The following is a 20199-nucleotide window of genomic DNA, read 5'->3' as shown; positions in this document are numbered from 1 at the left end:
GATGCAATCCGGTGATACAGATACCTTCTCATTTTTAGTGAGGTGAACACCATCATTCGGCATAACTTTAGAAGATGAAGTTAGTAGTTAGGTATTTCAGAGATTTGAGTAACAAACTGTTAATCAATTAGAGGAGTTTGAAGTGTTCTATTTTTTTACATAGTTACAAAAGTAGGATAAATGTGAATTGAGTTTTTACATAGTTTGAAGGACATTATTTCTCTTTTCAATTGGTGCACAAACTAAAACTTCCTATATTTGTGAAGGTGTTAACAACTAAAAATGGTAGTTTTGGACATGGACTGTGCCAAAAAGATTCAAATGCTGGTTATTCAAAGTAAAAACTCCATTATATAGCACTAATCAGTTGTAGTTTGAATTTAAAAGTATCTGGCCCCATTACACTACGTTACTGCCTCCTCTTGAAACTTATTTCATAATATATTTAACCACCGTCCCCTCAATATTATTTCCAAAAAAAATTCAACTACAGTACTAAGAATATCATGTCGTTGTGCAGCAAGGCGCACTGAATCGTTAGCATTAGGATCATTCTGGACCAATCAGTGGGATATTCTTAGAAATTGGTTTGATCTGATTAGTATCAATTAAGGATGTAGTTACTGTATTATTGGATCATTTTATTTTCTATATCAACCCATTGAGGTATTTTATAAACTATCTGATAGAAATCTCATATTCTACATTTATCATATCATGTAGTAAAAGGACTTGAGCACAAAAAAATCTAGTGAAGGCCTAGTTATCCATCAAATTTCATTTAAATACGGAACAAGCGCGCAGTCATTGCCATTGGGTCCAAATTCAGGTGTCAACTTTTAGGCTCGGGTAGTCAGTGTAACACTAAATCGCCAACAGGATGTCAGATCGCAACAATGCAACAGCAACATCCAGTGCATTTCCAACTTGTAACTGCACATTGTAGGTATGTACGCGATTATGATGTTATAGATGAGACAGTATCATCAGATGGAAGAAAATCAAACCGCCCCAAATAATTATATTGATAATAATACACAAACCCTATCATTATACATACTTGAACTCTACATCTAATAAATGAATAAATACATTGATAGGTTACTGTTACGGGAGCTGAAGGATTTGAATTTCCTAATAAATGATCTTGCTGCTACAGTGCCAGACAGTTTGTTGCTTTGAGCAATGGCTTTCGCTTTTCTCCATATGTTCAACTGAACCAAATAGTTTACCAATACATCATTTCGGTCCAGAAAGAGAATAATTATTGATTTGTTATATCAGCAAACAAAATAATTATTGAAGCTACGAAATGGAACTTATCATGTCATCACCACCTCTGGGGCCTTCATAGTAACCATCTTCATTTTCAATATACATGTGTTGCATTGCATTATGATGGGTAACAATCAGCATTTTCTATTAGGTTACATGTGAGAGCCTTTTCTATTAGGTTACATGTGTTCCATTACATTTGTGTGTGTGTGTGTTTTTTTTTTTGTGGGGCGGGAGGTGATTTGTTTGTCGAACACCTGGGACCTGGCCCTTAAATTTCATTCCCGGATCCTAATTGAAGCTACTGCCCAATTAGTTTACAACTTTACATCATGTTCTTTGGAATAGAAAAGCAGAAATGAAGGTAAGAAAAATTAGGATCCTTCTTTGGCGGAAAAAAAAACGAAGCTTAAAAGTACTGAAAAATCCGATTTCAAAATTTCCAAACTTCCAATCAGAAACAGTTCAAGATTAAGATTCAAACCTCAATATGCAAAACATAAGCATGTCCATTGTTACATCCGAAAATAGTCAGATCCTTCAATTCGAGGAATTGTTCTGCAAAGGAGAAACTGGCTATGATCAAAATACATCAAGAGATAATGCACTAAAATTCTATTTGGTGGTAAAATTCTAAACAGTACATATTCATTTCTGATGTACTATAAAGATTGAGCGAGCTGTATCTTGATATCCAAAGGAATGAGACAACAGATGATACACAAGATTATCAACCAGATCGGCTTCAGACGGTTAAGAATCCAAGTGGCATGATACTATTAATGAACCAAACGTCTCCCAACACTCCAACAGGGGAACAAAATTGTTGTGATTGGATCTAGATTCTTTACTGTTTCTGTAAATTGTATTAATATTTAGAATGATGTTGCCCATAACCAAAACAGATGACCTTTACCTTTAATTTCAAGATGTTTTGGCTGTCAGTAAAGTATTGATTTGGATGGTTAATCCCAGCATCACAAGAGGTTCCATGAACCACTTCAAAAGTTAGAGTGCATGCCAACTGCAAATGTATATCCACGTTATTAGGCCACATTGAGAAAAGCTTAAGAAATAAGAGTTTAACAATGAACTTGATTTAATAGACAATTGGGAATTACAAACCTGATAATGGCGATTCCTAACTTTTTCCATCACGTCTTCCATAGAGCGACCGCCAACTCCCATCTTACTAAGTGCAGCTCTCAAGTTCTCCTCACTTTAAAATTTACAAATAAAGCTCATACAAATCTATAATGGTTAAGAATATCATAGCAGATACATAGTTGACCAGTGACCACAGTATCACTTGCCAGATCCTTCATGGTCATGGGGGATACATATTTACAGTAACACATTGATACCCAGTGATCTTCTGTGGAACTGAATAACTAATTATCTAGGCCGTGGTAAGACAGACACATCTTGGTCTTTAAAGTAACCCAAGATTACATGTTACATTGTGCTTTCCGGAAAAACGTAAGCAGAAATTTCTGTGCATGTGTAATAAGCCGAAATCTACCAAACAGAACTAAAAAACAGAAAATATGTTAACTTAAAAACAAATATAATGTCTTCTAGAATCTAGATCCGTTCAATACCTAAGGATGAGGAAGCCTTTCATGAGAAGCTTATCAAACAACTATGGTTTTGTTTAATAAGAATATTAGATTAACATGCCAATGCCTAGGACTCTATTCTAGTAAGATCTTGGCCATTAGCTACCCAATGGTGAAAATAACATGTCACAGTATGCCGACATTTGTCTAATGTCCACATCATTAACATCCCCAAAGCCCAAAATTTCATAAAAGCCAATCTCTGTTACATATTTGTTTGCAGAGAAAATATCAATCTGGTTGCAGATGCCTGTGGGCTGTGGCTAGAGTAGACTAAATCAAAGAAGCCAAATTCACCGACAGGATCAAAACCTATTTTACAGGGACTTTTTGTTTGAATATTTTGGATTTATTTTATCTTTTCCCTTAATAAACCATTAAACATAAATGATGTGGTCTAAAGAAACAATTTCCAACATAAAACCCATAATGTGCATGGGACCTTTTTATTATGAATACTTAAATGGATGTTTAACCTGTTCCTGTGAGATTTTCTAGAGTCTCAACATGTTTATAACCCATTCAGGTAAAGATACTGATACATGTTTAACCCCTTTTTCTAGTAAATGGAAGCATACAACTATATTTGGCTATACAGTTTCTGTTAACAAAATGTCCCCACTACATAAAATCCTAACAATGTACCATATTATCCCTGAGAAAAAAGACATCGCATAGAAATTTCCAGCCTAGAAATCTAGAGTCATGTTTTACAGCATGAGAGAACCCCATTCCATCCACTGGCCTTTTAAATAGTTTTCTTACTAACAAAACCAATAAGCAGGTTGCAGTAACCATCTTTTCCCTTGATTCCTCCCCCTCCCCATATGAACCATGTTTTGCACTGGTTAATTTTTCCAAGTTCAATTTTAACATTTCACTTTGTTAAAGTTACCCCTTCATTAAATTTTACCATATATATCATTAGAACATGTCAGTAACAGTCACCCACGAAGAAGACAACTTTCTTACTTTAGCAGGTTTTTACAATTCTATGGACTGGATTAGCTCATGAAGAAATAAATAATAATAATGAGGTAGAACTAGACCTGAAATGACGATAGGGGCAACCATGATGGTCTCCTGCCCCAGGGGTTGACAAGATGATCTTTTGACAGGAGTAGGGCGTGTAGTCCTGCAGCATCCAGAAAGAATATTATTAGGATACAACATTTGATGATTTCAACTAAGATTTTTTTCGGTACAATGCGATGTGTATATTAACAATCGTAAGATCAAACTTTGGAGGATGAGATATTCCACTCAAATAGAAGAAAGGGAAAGACAAAATAAAAAAAAAAATACAACAGAGAAAGACTAAAGCAAAAGAGTGTGAAGCCTTACTGTCCTCTTTCCTTCCTTTCCATAGTTATGGCGTATACCGTATGCGTATTCCTTGTCAAACCTCTCCGCACCAACCTATGACATGCAATTAAAACCATCATACACTGAAGGGCTTGAGAAACACCATGCTATTAGCACCACATCTTATCACAGAAGTAAAGCATGGAATGCTCAGACCACATCAACCGTCTACAGTAAATTTTTATATCATGGTATACTAACCTTGTGGGAAAATTCTGCTTTCCAGAATGCAAGAGCATCCTCCAACTTCAAGCCAACACCCTGCACGAGGAAAAGATTTGCATTACCACGAAATACAAATTAAATGATAATAACAACTGAATGTTCACACCGTAATGCAAAAGGGAATCCACAGAACAACAAAATCTGAAGAGTTTGAAAGTAGTTATTCTCTCCATTTTTCTTTTGTGCAAACAGAATGCATAATCTACTATGGAAGACTTCACATGAAACAGTTTTTACTACTAATACTCGACTCAAAAGTTGATTCTGAAGAGCAGAAGACGTCAGAGATAATGAATGGATCTTTGTTTTCACTAGTGTTGGCCCGGTTGTCCCCGACTCCCAGCAATGAAATATGAAGCCCGGCCTTCCCCAGGTGCAATATAAAAGAAGAATGGAGGCTTCTTTTGAAGAGTTAGGAATGAGGGAAATAAGTGATTTGATGGTCACTATTCGAATATTTGAACAGAGTAGAGTCCATTATTTCGCTAAAACAAAGAGTACATACCAAATTGTGAAACACTGCATTGCAAGTGATGTGTAATTATACAAACCGAGAAGTTTTACAAGCCTAAAATACAAAATCACATGAATAGTGTAGCATAGACAAACATAATTGTTTGCAACTCCTATGAAAGATGAAATTGAAAATCAAAGAATTTCCAAAAGTTTTGCTAAAGCTAATAATTGATATACTGATACAAACTCATTTAAGAGAGTTTGGTGCAACATATTGACAACAGCTCTCACAAGGAACATTGACTTTGAGGTTCCATGAGCAAGAAATGCAAACACTGACTGAGGTGCATGAGTAAAGCTAATTACACTTGAGTTAACTAAGAAAAGGCTTTATATAAAATGCAGAAGAACATAATATTTCCTCTGACAATCTGCATATTTAAGAAAAGGTAAATGATGTTGGAGTTCAGAATTACAACTTCAAAAGCCAAAGATTGGTATAACCAGCTCCTTATTTGAAAGAAAAAAAACATACCATAGTGCACATGCAAGTAATGTTGTATAGTATTATAGTCCTTTCCAACAAAAACTACAAATATAATTATATAAACACTACATGAAAATCATAACTCAACTAGCACAAGTACATACACTAGTTTTCCGTAACTTTTTGCCTGTATGTACTTCTGAATGCATAAATGTTTAGATGATTATATCATGAATGTATGAAATATTATTGTAACTGTATCATTATCAAAGTTACCTTCAGGAAAAGGCCCAACTGCATCCTCCCTCCATGCTTTAAATGGTGATCCTCTTTGAGCTGCAGACAATTAGGATAAATTTATGAGAAATAAAATGGAAGGGAAAAAGGAATAAAAAGTAACACTAATACAGGAGAAAATAAGACAACGATTTAGTGAGGGTAATACTGCAATACGGAGTGAATAATCGATATACATCCATTATCGAACTCTACTAATTGACATTTTCTCATGTACTAGTGGGATGTCCATGCCTACATCACTTCAATTATTTCTAACATTAGCAAATTTAAAAAATTGCTTTGCTCTTGTCATTCTTTATAGGGAATACGTCGGGGCGCCTTTGGTATGCTTTGTGTTAACCATACAAAGTTAAAATGCAACTTTTGCCTCCCTTACTCCCTCACACATTCATTACTTCTCTCATCCAAATGTGCCCACAAAATTTGGAATCAGAAAACACTAAGCAGGACAATTTCTCTACACCACCTCTCTCCCCACACACAAGTTGGTTTCATCTCGATATGCTTCACCAATGAATGGGACAACGAATCCTACCTCGAAAAAGATCACATCTATGATCCCCAACAGAATATTGTTTTATACCCTACCATGCAACCTCCGCACACCTATTTTTCAGCCAAAGTTTTGGTTTTTGGTCCAAAACATACCTAGTTAATATATAGCATACAATGGTATGTTTGTGTTTTCTGTTTACCTTTTCAAACAGGTGGCGCATACAGAGTGGAAAGGAACTATTGGCTACTTTATTAATGTCCGTCACTGATATCTCTGCGAATTCTTTGGGCTGCAGGAAAAATAACCATTATTAAGAAAGCAATTTGAAGCTTTAGATATAGCAGAATGATGAAGCAAGGACTTATACAGCTAAAGAAAGATCCAACTGAAATACCTGAGAGTAGTCAGGACCCAAATAACTTGTGCTTAGTGCCTCGACAATCTAAACAAGATAAAATAACTATCAAACAGTAACCACACAGGGAAAATTCAAGATAAGTTACAACTTCAGTTAATTTGAAGTTAAATTTTAATACTCACAGGAGTCAGCCGATCCTTTTCTTGCTCTCTAATGGTGGATGTCCATTTTCTGCGACCAAAAAACTTATAGTTTCTAGTATTTAAAAAGCTTATTATACTTTAGAGAGTGTTCACTACCATAATTATGTGCACAAATGAAATCGAACTCAACCAAGTCAAAAGACTCAAAACCAGATCACAAGAGAAGCCACAAAAATTACTGAAGAAATCATAAAAAGACAAGATTACAACCGCATTACAAACACCCATCAGAACTTCAAGGCAGTAAAGCAGTTGCTTCCCTACATTTAGTTAAAGTGAAAAGGAGTTTACGGAGATCAACATTATTCAAGACACACCAAAAGCATTTTAAAATACAACATTAATTCCTTTTTTGATGATTTCAGGTGCAAAATATTTATGGTAACAACACGCAGAACTACACCGATTAGCACACATTATGACATTACACAACACCTAGAGAACACTGAGACTTAACACTATACCATGTGACAGACATGAACATTTGTAGCTTACAAAGATAGTAAGATAACATGTTAAGTAAAAACTAAGCCTCAATTCATATGACGATCTATAACCATATTGATAATTGGCTCATAATATCAGATCAGGGTACAAGTATTTGAAATGATAACAGCGCAAATATGTTATACAGACAATAGATGCGTGCAATGTCAGCATGTTAAACATACTTAGTGTTGCTATAATCTATAACTCCGAGTACTAGATCATTCCTTATCCAAAAATTAAAAACCAAAGTACTAGATCATTTTAACTGCAGGTATTATGGATTAAACATCTTCAAAATTTATTTGTAACCAAGTTACCTGTTTGTCAGGACGAGTGCCTTTGATAGATGGCTGCGAAATTGAGTAACAACGAGGGATACCACCTAAAGAGAACAAAAGACCATTTGCTTTGTTAAACAAGAGTATCTGAGGTGTACAAATACTTAGATGTTTTGGAGGTGAAATGTACTTGTCAATTGAAGAAATTCACATTTACCTGATTCATAGCTACATATGCATAACCCTTATGAATAAATACTCTGCGCCCAGCAACAAGTTCTGGAACTTCTTCAAAAGGTACCTTCATATATATTATTTTAACATCCATCAACTACATTTTACATTATGAATTAACATATACTACTAACAATCCGGTATAATTATGATGATGGATGCTTGCTTAAGGAATGGAGACTGAATAAGATAATTATTACACTGTATGGATGATACACTCAGTGAACTGCTGCTCACAGAATAAATCAATCATGTCCTTAGAATAGATGATATAGAGTCTTATTGGCTGGATGTCAATGGAATTGTGTCAAGGGAAGTAACAAGCTAACAAGCTTATGCATGGGTAATATACCTTTGGATCTGTATTATGATAGGTGTTACAGTAAATGTATTTACTTTCTATTGACACACATTGTCCTCGAGATATTAAGCATGAAATCCACATAGATCTTGAATGAACAACAAATATCTGATAAAAATGAGTGTAACCAGCCATCTATAGACAGCTAGAGCACCCAAATAGAAAGGACAAGCACTTTCCGCTACGGTGCAAATTGAAAATGTCAGCATACCGCAGAATAACTAACCTTGAAGTATATGGTATCAGCTGCTGCAAAACAGACAAACAAGAAAAAATAGCATGTTAATCGATATGAGAAAACAAAAGAAGATGGTCGCTAGCTGCTGTAAAAAATGTTTTACAAAATTAATGACCAATATTATTTTACCAGTAAGTTTAGAATGATCAATTGAGCGTGCTACTTGGATCAGTTTATCCTTCACATTCTGTACAAAAAAGAAAACTAAAGATAAATAAGTTTGGAACTTCAAGTCTCTGGAGTACTCATGAAAAATCGGATGTACTGGCAAAACAAAGGATGTGTCTGACTCTGGCATATGATGTTCAGCAGTGGGTCTGGTTAACTTAGATATGATTGATTGATGCATTGATATAGGACTGCACACCACAAGACCTAATCTTGTTGTGTAAAGGAAAAGGTTCCCACAACTAATTGGGAAAAGACAAACGTAGAGATGTTAGTCCAAGGATACAACAGTTGAAGAGCCATCCTCGATGTATAAGCTATACGCCTTAGGACGTCTACGTTATCCAATACATAATTGAAGGTTAAGTTACGGAATAAGTACAAATAAACACATTCAAGACAAAGTTCAGAAAAACGATTTACGAAAACCATAACATGATATCTAAGATACTACTGAAATGTTATTATTTCATAAAAGTTAACTGGTTAAGCACTTAATGTCTTAATCCCATGAAGAGTGGGGGAGGGAAGGGGTTAATGTTGAGATTAGTAATCCCACATTGGGAGTCTAACAACAAGTAAGTCAAAATACAAATCATGGGGAAACTCGACTTATCACCAATTAAATTTTGAGTTGGATGCCCAAATTTAATAGTTAATTCCTTCCAAACTCAAGATATACACTTTTGGAAACATTTTAGCGAGGCTATCAATGAAATTTGAGCCAAAATGGTATAAACCTAGATAAAGAAAACAAGTCACTGAGCAGTCCCTGAATTTCGATACGTAAGTTTGAAGAACATGCAGATACCTCTCGTTCTGCATTACTGGCTGCTTTGTAGGGTAGTTCAAACTCTGACATTAGTGCCCGCTGGCGATCAAAGATGGCCCGTACAATATAATTAGCGTGTAACATAAAAACTTAAATTGAATAATTAATAATAACAAAATAACTATATATTACCTGAGCATCAAGAGTTTCCAGCTTAAAACGATACCTAAACAGTGTCGTCTCCATCGTTAGAAACCATTTCCTTAACTCGTCCCTACACCAATTAAAACAAATTAAAAACAATAATAAATTCAGCAGAGTATCTAGAAAAAATAATAATAAATAGAGAACTTGGTAAATTACGTTCTGCAATACACGAGGCGCAACACAAAATGTGAAATAATGTCTTTAGTCACTTCTGACGCGTTCTGATGTCTCATATTTGCTCTCCACAATTCATCCACCTAAAAATAAAACACCCCATCAATTTCAATACTAGTTAAAAAAAAAAAAAAAAAAAAAAAACGTGATATAAATACTAAAATTACCAATTTCTGCATTTCATCGGGTTTCTTGCCACGCGATAAACCATCAGAAATTCCTTTGAGAACTACAAGAGTAAAAATAAAAAATTAGAAAAAGAAAATTACGAAAACTATTTACTGAGTTAAGGAGATACCTCGAAGACGATCGATGGCGAAAAGCTCGAAATCATCGAGACGGACTTCAAGAGGAGGAGCGGACTTGTAGAGGGGTAAAGTTGGAATTAATTCTGAGGAGGAGAGAGTAGTTTTTTTGGGGTGAATGATTTCCATTTTTTTTTTTTTTTGGATTTGTAAAATAAAAATGAGGGAAATCAAAACTAGTAGTAGTCTTAGTTTTATTGTGTGGGGAAACGGCGGGATATTTTCCCGCTAGTTTTGTTATTGGGTCGGGCCCAAGTTTGTTTGGCTCCTAACTTGAATGAACAGGGCCTGGTTTTGATCATACTCAATTCACAATTGGGTCTCGAAATACAGGTAGAGGATGACTGTGAGTTTTTGTGGTGAAGATTTAATAAAGGATGAAAATTTTATGCAAATAATGGGTGCAATCTCAAAACTCCCAATGGAAATATTTTTTGACATCAGCGTAGCCTGGTACAATTCAATCAGACACCCGCTTTTCATAAAATTGCAACACGCGAAAGCTATTCAAACCGACTCTCGCTTTGTTATTTTAAATGAATCAAGTTTCGGAGGTAAATACATCTGCCGTTTCTCAACGCATTTCTTTAGACAAAGACTCGGTTTTTTCCTCTTTTCGGATGGTAAATATTTCTCAGAACATGTAGTGTGAATCAAACCATATTTGAATTGAAATTGAGATACTGATGCAAGTTTTTCTCTTCTGAATCAGATGGATTCATATCTGAAAAAGGTTGACAATAAGTTCTTTTTAAATTGATTATTTGTCCCTCTGTTAGAGGTGTTCCAGAAATGTCTGCGATCGAGTAAAGAGCTCTACGAACGAATGGAGCGGATCGAATTGGAAAATGGAAAGATTTGTACAAATTATATGTTTCGTCACCACTTTGTGGTACTTAGTTGATCATGAAGGCTTGGATGAATTTGAAATCAGAAAACTCTTACATATGCCTCATATATCCACACCAAGTCTTGACATAGATTCGTGCAATGGATTGGTCTTTGTACACGAACCACCCTACTGCGTTTCCAATCCCATTACAGGAGATTTCATAATGCTCCCCAAATCTCCCAAGTATGACAAGGTGGCTGTAGTATCTGGCTTTGGTTTTGATCCAATTACGTAAGAGTACAAGGTTATGCGTAAGGTGCAGATTGGCGAAGATTATAGAGAGGTTGAGGTCTACGCATTTAGTTCAGGTTTGTGGACAACGATAGCTGATGTTCCCTGCACTCTCAACCATGAAATGTCATCAAATGTGTTTGTGAATGGAGCTTTTCACTGGTTAGGCTATAATCAACAGAAATCTAAAACATATGAGGTTATTTTTTTTTTCAAATTAGGTACTGAGGAATTCCAAGAAATACCATTGCCTTCTTGTTTGGAAGTACCATCAGAAGAATGTTTCCACTATTTGTTGATATTATGTGACTGCCTCTGCCTAGGTCGTTATATTTTTCATGAGCCACCTGAGATGTAATGAAAAAAACTACGGAGAAAAGAGATCCTGGACTAAGGAATATGTATTCAGGATCAACTCTTGGTTTGAGCCTTTTGAAACCATAGAAATGATGGAAGATGGTTGAGTTTTGTTTTTGTGTGATCGTGAATTTTTGGGTTATTAGGCTGAGTCCAATGGCTCCCTATCCCTTTAAAAGTAGAGCTAAAATCAACATATTTTATTCTCTATCATTAATTTCCTCTTTATATATACAAAGGATTCTACTCTCTATCTCTATTTTCCTTTGTATATATACATAGAAAAATAATGATAGAGAGTAAAATATATTGACTTTAGCTCTACTTTATTGACTTTAACACTACTTTTAAAGGGATAGGGAGCCATTGGACTCAGCCTAAACGGATTGTTATAGATGTTTTCTTCTTGAAGATTCCATACCGCCGAAGAGGTTTAGTTCTCAATCCTTGATCCATGTGCGAAGCCTCATTTCTCCAAGGAATATTGGTACATTAACCAAGAGGTACACGAATTATTAAGGTGCAGTGTGGTTTATTCTGTTTTTTTAGAAGACTAGTTTGTATCTGAGCTTTTATTTCAGAAGACTTTTTTTTTTTGGATAATGACTATGTCGCACCCTAATACCGCGACTTTTCACTTTACTAGTACTCAAGCTCTATCTTTGATCGGCTGCACCAATTGGGTTGCCTACGTACCCATTTCGGGATCAAGCCGCCGTAGTTCACCTCTCTCTCCTCTCTTTTTTCTTCCTCCCTCCTCCCTTTTATATCCCTCTTTTAGGGTTACTCATAGAGCATAGTTTGGTCCTGGGCCCATTTTCTGAGCCCAATACACACTACGGTCTGGGCCTTATCTCTTGGCCCAGTACTTATGTGATACATCCCTGAATATGGCTACTACAATTGCCCCCTTCTCGGGTTCGGCAGCGTTGACGACGGCGGACCCGAGAAGTCCTCAAACTTCCTTGTCTCTTTCTCTGAACTCTAGATATCCACATTGTCTTGTGACTGTACGTAGCATTTTTTTCCTCAGGACATCTCATATCCGCGTGCTTTCGGCTACTAGACCGTATGTGCGTGAAGTGTCTCACTTTATCGGTTCTCATTCATATAACTTATTTAGCGTATCCACGAAGGGCGGTCTCATCCCCTTCGCTCTCACTCTTCAAACTTCGATTCTCATGCCCGGTGAAGTGTCTCCACTGACTATCCACTCTCATCTACAAAATTCAATACCGTACCCAGAGAGTGTCTTGTCCGGCCATAAGCTCTCCTCCACATAACTTACTACTATGTGCGGAGTGTCTCACCCTTTGCGAGAACTCAACATTGTATCCGCCAAAAGGCTCATCCCCTTTGCCCTTACTCATGGACCTCGATATCCGTCCATGAAAGGACCTCATCCCCTTCGATTACAGTTTGGAACTCATTTCGCGGAAGGCTCATCACCCTTACCGTCTCGTTCTTGAATGAATCGATGAGGGGCAACTTAGCTTGCCCCCACGTTTGATTCGGATCTCATGTCCTTGAGAGGGCTCATCACCCCCCACTCTCTACGCTAAGGAGTGGAGTCGATGAGGGCCTTCGGCTTGCCCCCATGTTTGGTCGGATCTCATGTCCGCGATATCTCTTGTATCTCGACACGGCTCAACCGGCCGGGCTCGGGGCTACTCTCTTTGACCTGCCTGTCTCTTGCCTTTCTGTGTTAGGTGAAGGGCTCATCCCACTCAGCGGCTCGCTTTCGGGCTCTGCGCCTATAGGGCTCTCTCATTGCCCCATGTATCTCTAGCATCTCGATCCGCGGAGGGCTCATCCATCTCATGAGCTCGGCCAGGGTTGCCGCCCGGTTTAGGGCTCTCTCATTGCCCCATGTATCCCTAGCATCTCGATCTGCGGAGGGCTCATCCCACTTTCGGCGAGCTCGACGGGTTTGCCGCCGATCGGGGCTCTCTCATTGCCCCATATATCTCTAGCATCTCGATCCGCGGAGGGGCTCATCCATTTCTCATGGCTCGACCGGGGTTCGCCGATCGGGGCTCTCTCATTGCCCCATATATCTCTAGCATCTCGATCCGCGGAGGCTCATCCCACTCAGCGGGCTCGGACTGGGTTCGCCCGGTTGGGGCTCTCTCATTGCCCATATATCTCTAGCATCTCTCGATCCGCGGAGGGCTCATCCCACTCAGCGGGCTCGACGGGTTGCCGCCCGGTTGGGGCTCTCTCATTGCCCCATATATCTCTAGCATCGATCAGCGGAGGGCTCATCCCATCTCCGCGGAGCTCGGACCGGGTTATCGCCGGTTGGGGCTCTCTCATTTCCCTTGTATCTCCGGCATCGATCCGCGGAGGGCTCATCCATCCCTCCGAGCTCGGCCGGGTTGCCGCCGATCGGGGCTCTCTCATTGCCACATATATCTCTAGCATCTCGATCGCGGAGGGCTCATCCCACTCAGCGCGGGCTCGGCTCGGTTAGTTGCCCGGTTGGGGCTCTCTCATTGCCCCATATATCTCTAGCATCTCGATCCGCGGAGGGCTCATCCCACTCCCTTGGGCTCGGCCGGGTTATGCGCCCGGTTGGGGCTCTCTCATTGCCCCTTTGTATCTCCGGCATCTCGATCCGCGGAGGGCTCATCCCACTCAGCGGGCTCTCGACCGGGTTGTCGCCCGGTTGGGGACTTCTCATTCCTCAAATTGTCTAGCGCCAACACCATTCGGATCTTTGACATTCTTTCCACTGCCCTTGTTTCCTCGGCCATTTCACCCTTTGATAACCCGACCGAGGCCTTCATGGCGTTAGCACTTGGGTCTCTACGCACTTAGGTCTTACTAAGGCGACGACTTTGCGCCTCTAAGCTCTCTCTTTCACACACCCGATCTCGACTTGAACCCCTCCTCCCTGCATTTCGGCTTCTTTTCCCCTGTTCTCGAAAGGTGCCCTCTTTATCTAGTTTTCCCAAACCCCAAATAGTGTTGGCGGCCCCATTTTTCTCTCCCACCTAGTGATATTTTCAATCATTCGCCAACACAATCAGCCCTTCATCGTCTTGTTAAAGAATCCAATTACGCGAACGGATTTCTTGCGCTTATATCCAAGCAATGCATGTCAACATATGTATAATCATACCGCAATTTAGGACACTTCCATAAACCATGCATCAAGGTGCGACCTGCAAAGAATTTTTAAATAGGGATGGGCAACTCCACTCATCAATAAAGACCATACCCACATGAAGATCTAAACAATCCATTAGTTCACCAAGCCGTGAAAAATAAGGCCTGGCGAAAAGGATATCGAATGGGCCGGTTTGTTTACGTCGGATAGATCAAAGCTCATGTTGTCCAAGACTTGACGATTAACCATAAGTATAGGAATTCTCCACAAATCGGACAACAAAGAACCTACTTCAACATGTAAGATCCTATTTTCGGCACACTTTGAGACATGAAACAACCCGGCCATCTACGAAAATTGGAAGCATTGTCCATGACCATAGTTAAGAAATTCTTGCTTAGGTTCTGTTCTTCCTCTTTCATCTTGGTCCCTTTCGTCCTATCATAATCTACATAAATGTTACACATCTTTGGCGCAGGAGCTTTCGCCAACCATATAATCTTTTGAAACCTCTACTCTGCGGTGCTTCCTTTGTAATAAAGAACCAAAGGGCAACGGTGAGAATCGGTTGTTCATCCAAATCCTTAAACTAGACCACTTTCAACAATGGAGACATAACCGAAGCTCAAAAGTAGGCCGGGGTGCCTCTCTTTTTCCATCTGCCGGCTCTGGACTATTAGAGTCGTCCTCACTATCAATGGTAACCGCGTCATCAACGACCACCTCGTCTTCATCAGCTATCACCACATCTCCATCGTTGACGTCACCATCAACGGCCACTACGTCTTCATTGGCTATCACCACATCTCCATTGTTTAAGTCATCACCAACCTTACAAGTTATATCAAGTTACACATTTTCAAATTACAGAAAAACTGGACGGACATATATTCGAGACGGTATTGGTGGTGGATGTTACCCAATCGTGTTTTTCTGTTAATAAATTCAGAAAACTCCATGTTAAGATGGCACTCTTTTCACTCTTTTACTGCGGTGGTCCCAAAGCTTAAGGTAATATCGGTGGCTTAAGAAGCGGGGAAGATTGGCTCTACGGATAGTGTTCTGTATTAAGAATATTTGCAACCATGAGGATAAAAAATCGTGCTTCTCTTTCATTTGCTTAAGAATATTAAGATTGGCTCTTGAGGGGTGGAAGTTGATAATGTGCATTATTTTTTTTAGGAGGATAAAATCGTGCTTCTCTTCCATTTGTAGCACCAAGCTTTCACGCACTCTTCCCTTATTTCCTCGAACAACATTGTCTATTTCACCCTCGTTTGCTACTAGATCCCTTGCTCAATCTTGTGCCACAATTCAACTTCGGTCATAAGGTCTTCGTGTCTACTATCACCGACTAAGTCTTCACCATTATCATCATCGGCTTCTATATCCGTAATGCGGGCCTATTTCTGAATTCCATTCCGTGACATCCGGTGTGGATAAAGGATGCTCATTATTTTCGGTTGTAGGTTGTTGCTTCATGGGATGCGGAGGAAGACCTCCGTTAAAAACTTCATCCTCTACGTGACAATCGTGAACCGATTCTTTCATCACTCAAAAGGTGTCGGAGGTGAGACTCGTGATCGAAGTCGAATCTGCGACCACACCCAACGATTCCGCAGCGGAATCGCGAGGCTTAAAAGTGAACACCAATGCGAAGTTTGGTATCTTCCTCGACGCCAAAGCAGGCGTCTCTTATAAAAGAGTTCCATTAGTATCGAATATAATAGGGTTGATTGCCCTCGGTTGTTCACCCCGAATCGAATCGAGAGAGAAATATGCCACAAGAGTTGGGCTTTCACCGTATGTAGCTAACTCGTAGTTTCTTTTGAGACAGGGATGGCAGAACCATCCTCCTTTTCTGGATATTATCAGATGATGATAAACAGTCATGTCCAATTCTCTACACAACTTGTTGTTATCAGCTTCAACGGACTAAGAAGAAGAAGAAGAAGAAGAAGCTCGAACAACTACTGAAGTAGCAGAAGAAACAGACACACATACTTGAAATGAGTATTTCTTATTAAAAGACTCTGTTTTGTTCGAAATGGTGCAGAACCAGTTCTTCCCACTCCAAAAGATTCCATCTTTACCGTTGCTATTATACAAAAAACAGCTCTCCCCTGCTTCCGCGTGAAACCATAAACCGATCGGTTGTTGAGAGTTGAAACTTGAAACCAAACCCATTTGTTTTAGGTTGGTTCAATCCTTGATTCTGTGTTCTCTCTTTGTCTTCATCGCCAAAAGTCACCGGATCCACTGCTTTCACAGACAAAGTCAGGTGGATTCATCATCATCCACGCATGTATGCAAGCTGAGTATTTGACTTTGAAAATCTTTCATCAGTTCAGCCAAAGTCCCGACTTCCCACAGACGGCGCCATTTGTCGCACCCTAATACCGCGACTTTTCACTTTACTAGTACTCAAGCTCTATTTTTGATCGGCTGCACCAATTGGGTTGCCTACGTACCCATTTCGGGATCAAGCCGCCGTAGTTCACCTCTCTCTCCTCTCTTTTTTCTTCCTCCCTCCTCCCTTTTATATCCCTCTTTTAGGGTTACTCATAGAGCATAGTTTGGTCCTGGGCCCATTTTCTGGGCCCAATACACACTACGGTCTGGGCCTTATCTCTTGGCCCAGTACTTATGTGATACATCCCTGAATATGGCTACTACATACTAAATCTAGCCACTCGGCCAAACTCACTTGTTGGCTTGATGCTTGTTTGTGAATTGTGATAAGCTTTCCCCAAGTCACTCAACATGCCTTCTGATTTCGCAAGTAGAGGAGTAGCCAGGGAAGGAAGAGCAAAGCAAAATAAGTGAGGACCAAAAGGAAAGAGGAATAGTGAAATGTTTAAATTGGAAAATATGTCAAATTGCCAACTCCAGTTGAAAACTTCAAATTTCGGATGCCAAACAACAACGTATTTGATGTATAAACTCAAAGTACAGCATTTTGTTTGCTTAAAAGTTTTCCCCTAGGAAGTTAAGCAGAGTTGATGTTAGTACAAGAAAAATCAATGTTTTGTAGAAATATAGTCCTGATTGCGTGTGTTCGCCCGGTTTTCAAGCACACGGACGAGTAGTTGCATTAGGTAATGCTCTGATGGTGTGTGTAACTGTGTATATGCCTCAAAGGTTCGATATACATGTCCCATTGCCCAGCATGGAAAATGAGCTCTAGATCAGATTATATCTCCCGGATGTGATAGATCAGAGACTGATCAATGTTTTGAACATGTAAATGCTCCAGCAGTGAATACGTCTCAACTTTCTTCAATTGTGGAGACCTTCAATCTTGAAGTCACAGAGGATATGATGTGTGATAAACTTACTTAAAATGTCACGATAGTACGATACCTATTGCAGTGAGATTTCACATTACAAAAAATTGTACCGACTTCTCAAATTTCACGATACTTTGTACTATTAAAACACGTATGGAAGTCCTACACCTTAGAAATTTTCAAGCTAAATAGCTAATAGAATGACAAGAAACTAGGGGATAAAATATCAGAGGAAGGGAGTGAGTCCTGCTTCTGTCGCTGGCAAAACGAAAGTAACTATGAATTCCACTGCTTCAACTCTTGCTCGTCACATTTCTTCGTCTCACTCACCACCACAACGTGTGCACCCTTCAGACAGCACGTCATGCACTGCACGAACAGCGCCGAAAGCGGCAACAACAACCAAGGTTCTAAGCCGGAGACAGTCGCTACTAATGCTAACAACAACAATAACAGCATTGACTTCAACAGCAATGAAAGCAAAAGCAGAAGACATTGGATTGTTTGGACTGAGAAAGAAGTTGAAGAAAGTGGAAGAAGAAGCCGAAGAGATTGTGAAAGAAGGAGTTGAAACTGCTGAGAAGGGACTTGAAACAGCTGAAATGGAGATTGTTGGTGCGGAAAAAGAGCTCGAAACGGTGTTGGCTTTCGGAGGATTAGCGCAGGCTGGAGTAGTAGCTGGTGCTGAGGCTGTTGGTGTGTTGATTGCTACTTCTGTTGTTAATGGAATTCTTGGCCCAGACTGAAAATGGTATCGGTTTCTTCTTCGCGTCTGGAAAGCATGTCGTCGAGGTGTAATTGTTCAATTTGGTATGTAAGAGAAGTTTCTTGTAACTGTTATTTATGTTTGATCATTATATGTTTGGAATTTACCACTGGTATACCTGCTGTTATGGTGCTGTCTCATGAACATTGTAGCATATTATTGTTTCTTTTAGTCTTGTTTAAAGTTCAATTTCTCAATTATTACGTTTGAATGGCATTTGTGTGTGTGTGTGAATATCTTGTTGATTTAATTCTTAGAGTTGATTTTTTTTTTTCAAAAATAGGATAGATTATCTGTAAGAGTATTATTTCTTGTATATTCGTAGTGTAACCATTACATGAGTTTATATAGACTAATTGTTACAAGTAAATCCCATAATTCTAGGAGAAGAATAAGGGATTGATACCATTCTATGGGAAGTTTCCTATCAGGTAATTATATGATAGGAAACTTGATATATATCCTAACACCCCTCCTCAAGGTGGTGCGTGGATGTCATTCATGCCCATCTTGATAAGAGAATCGGTAAGCACATTTGTTGCCACAGCTTTAGTCAGAATGTCTGCAAGTTGTTGAGCTGACCGGACAAAGGGAAATCTAATTATGCCCGCATCAAGATTCTCTTTTATAAAATGCATGTCTATCTCTACATTCTTGGTTCTGTCATGTTGAACAGGGTTATAAGCAATTTCTATGGCAGACGTGTTATCACAATAGAGATTCATTGCTTGTAGAGGAGGAAATCCCAATTCATTTAGTAAAATTTTCAGCCATAGTAACTCACACACTCCTAATGCCATACCGCGGTATTCAGCTTCTGCGTTGGATCTTGAGACTACCGATTGTTTCTTACTCCTCCAAGTCACAAGGTTCCCCCCAACAAAAGTGAGATAGCCAGAGGTAGATCTTCGATTATCAATGGAACACCTTGTCGGCATCATCGTAAAATCCATCCACATTCAAATGTCCATGTTTAGAGAATAATAGAACTTTGCCCGAGTCGACTTTTTTAAGTATCTTAGAATGCTCTACAAAGATCCATATGTGTGGGGCGTGGATCATGCATAAATTGGCTTACTGTACTTACCGCATAGGCAATATCAGGTCGAGTATGAGACAAATAAATCAATCTCCCAACAAGTCTTTGGTAGCGTCCTTTGTCTGTACTTGGATCACTCAAGCAATGGGAAAGTGAGTGGTGATGTTCAATGGGTGTATTAGCTGGTTTGCACCCGAGAAACCCTGTTTCGGTCAATAGGTCTAAGATGTACTTTCTTTGAGATAGAAATATACCATAATGAGAGCGTGCAACCTCAATTTTGAGAAAATACTTGAGATTGCCAAGTTGTTTCATCTCAAATTCAGAAGTCAAATGACATTGTAGACAGGAAATTTCATCAAAGATCATTACACCGCGGACTATCATGTCATCCACGATATGATCAACACAGTGAGTTTACCATTTTTATGCTTCAAGAACAAAGTGTGATCAGCATTGCTTTGTTTGTACCCAAACTTGACCATGGATTGTGTGAATCGAC

The 20199-nt window shown here is 39.1% G+C and overlaps 2 protein-coding genes across 5 annotated transcripts; one reads left to right on the top strand and one right to left on the bottom strand.

Moving 5' to 3' along the window:
• Nucleotides 1-639: 639 nt before the first annotated feature.
• Nucleotides 640-10334, bottom strand: EMB2813 (DNA primase, large subunit family). Of its 4 annotated transcripts, XM_086586309.1 has the most exons (21): nt 10004-10334; nt 9873-9934; nt 9688-9788; nt 9517-9598; nt 9364-9423; nt 8514-8571; nt 8373-8395; nt 7769-7852; nt 7591-7655; nt 6764-6812; nt 6618-6665; nt 6423-6512; nt 5704-5763; nt 4461-4520; nt 4239-4313; nt 3944-4029; nt 2401-2494; nt 2192-2299; nt 1760-1833; nt 1093-1214; nt 640-933 (listed from the first exon to the last, which is right to left on the bottom strand). In XM_086586309.1, exons 1-19 carry the CDS (start codon nt 10137-10139, stop codon nt 1816-1818), a joined length of 1359 nt encoding a protein of 452 aa, XP_086442435.1. In that variant the 5' UTR covers nt 10140-10334; the 3' UTR covers nt 640-933; nt 1093-1214; nt 1760-1815. The 4 variants fall into 4 exon arrangements, with proteins under 4 accessions (XP_086442435.1, XP_086442441.1, XP_086442431.1 ...); XM_086586315.1 differs by lacking the exon at nt 1093-1214; XM_086586305.1 differs by lacking the exon at nt 640-933 and having other exon boundaries at nt 992-1214.
• Nucleotides 10335-18068: 7734 nt separating this feature from the next.
• YCF37 (homolog of Synechocystis YCF37) lies at nt 18069-18874 on the top strand. Its single transcript, XM_086586299.1, has one exon. It carries the CDS (start codon nt 18171-18173, stop codon nt 18636-18638), a length of 468 nt encoding a protein of 155 aa, XP_086442425.1. The 5' UTR covers nt 18069-18170; the 3' UTR covers nt 18639-18874.
• Nucleotides 18875-20199: the final 1325 nt, after the last annotated feature.

Source organism: Coptis chinensis, chromosome 2, assembly GCF_015680905.1.
Source record: "Coptis chinensis isolate HL-2020 chromosome 2, ASM1568090v1, whole genome shotgun sequence".
Taxonomy (NCBI): Eukaryota; Viridiplantae; Streptophyta; class Magnoliopsida; order Ranunculales; family Ranunculaceae; genus Coptis; species Coptis chinensis.
This window is presented reverse-complemented; position numbering and strand designations above follow the sequence as displayed.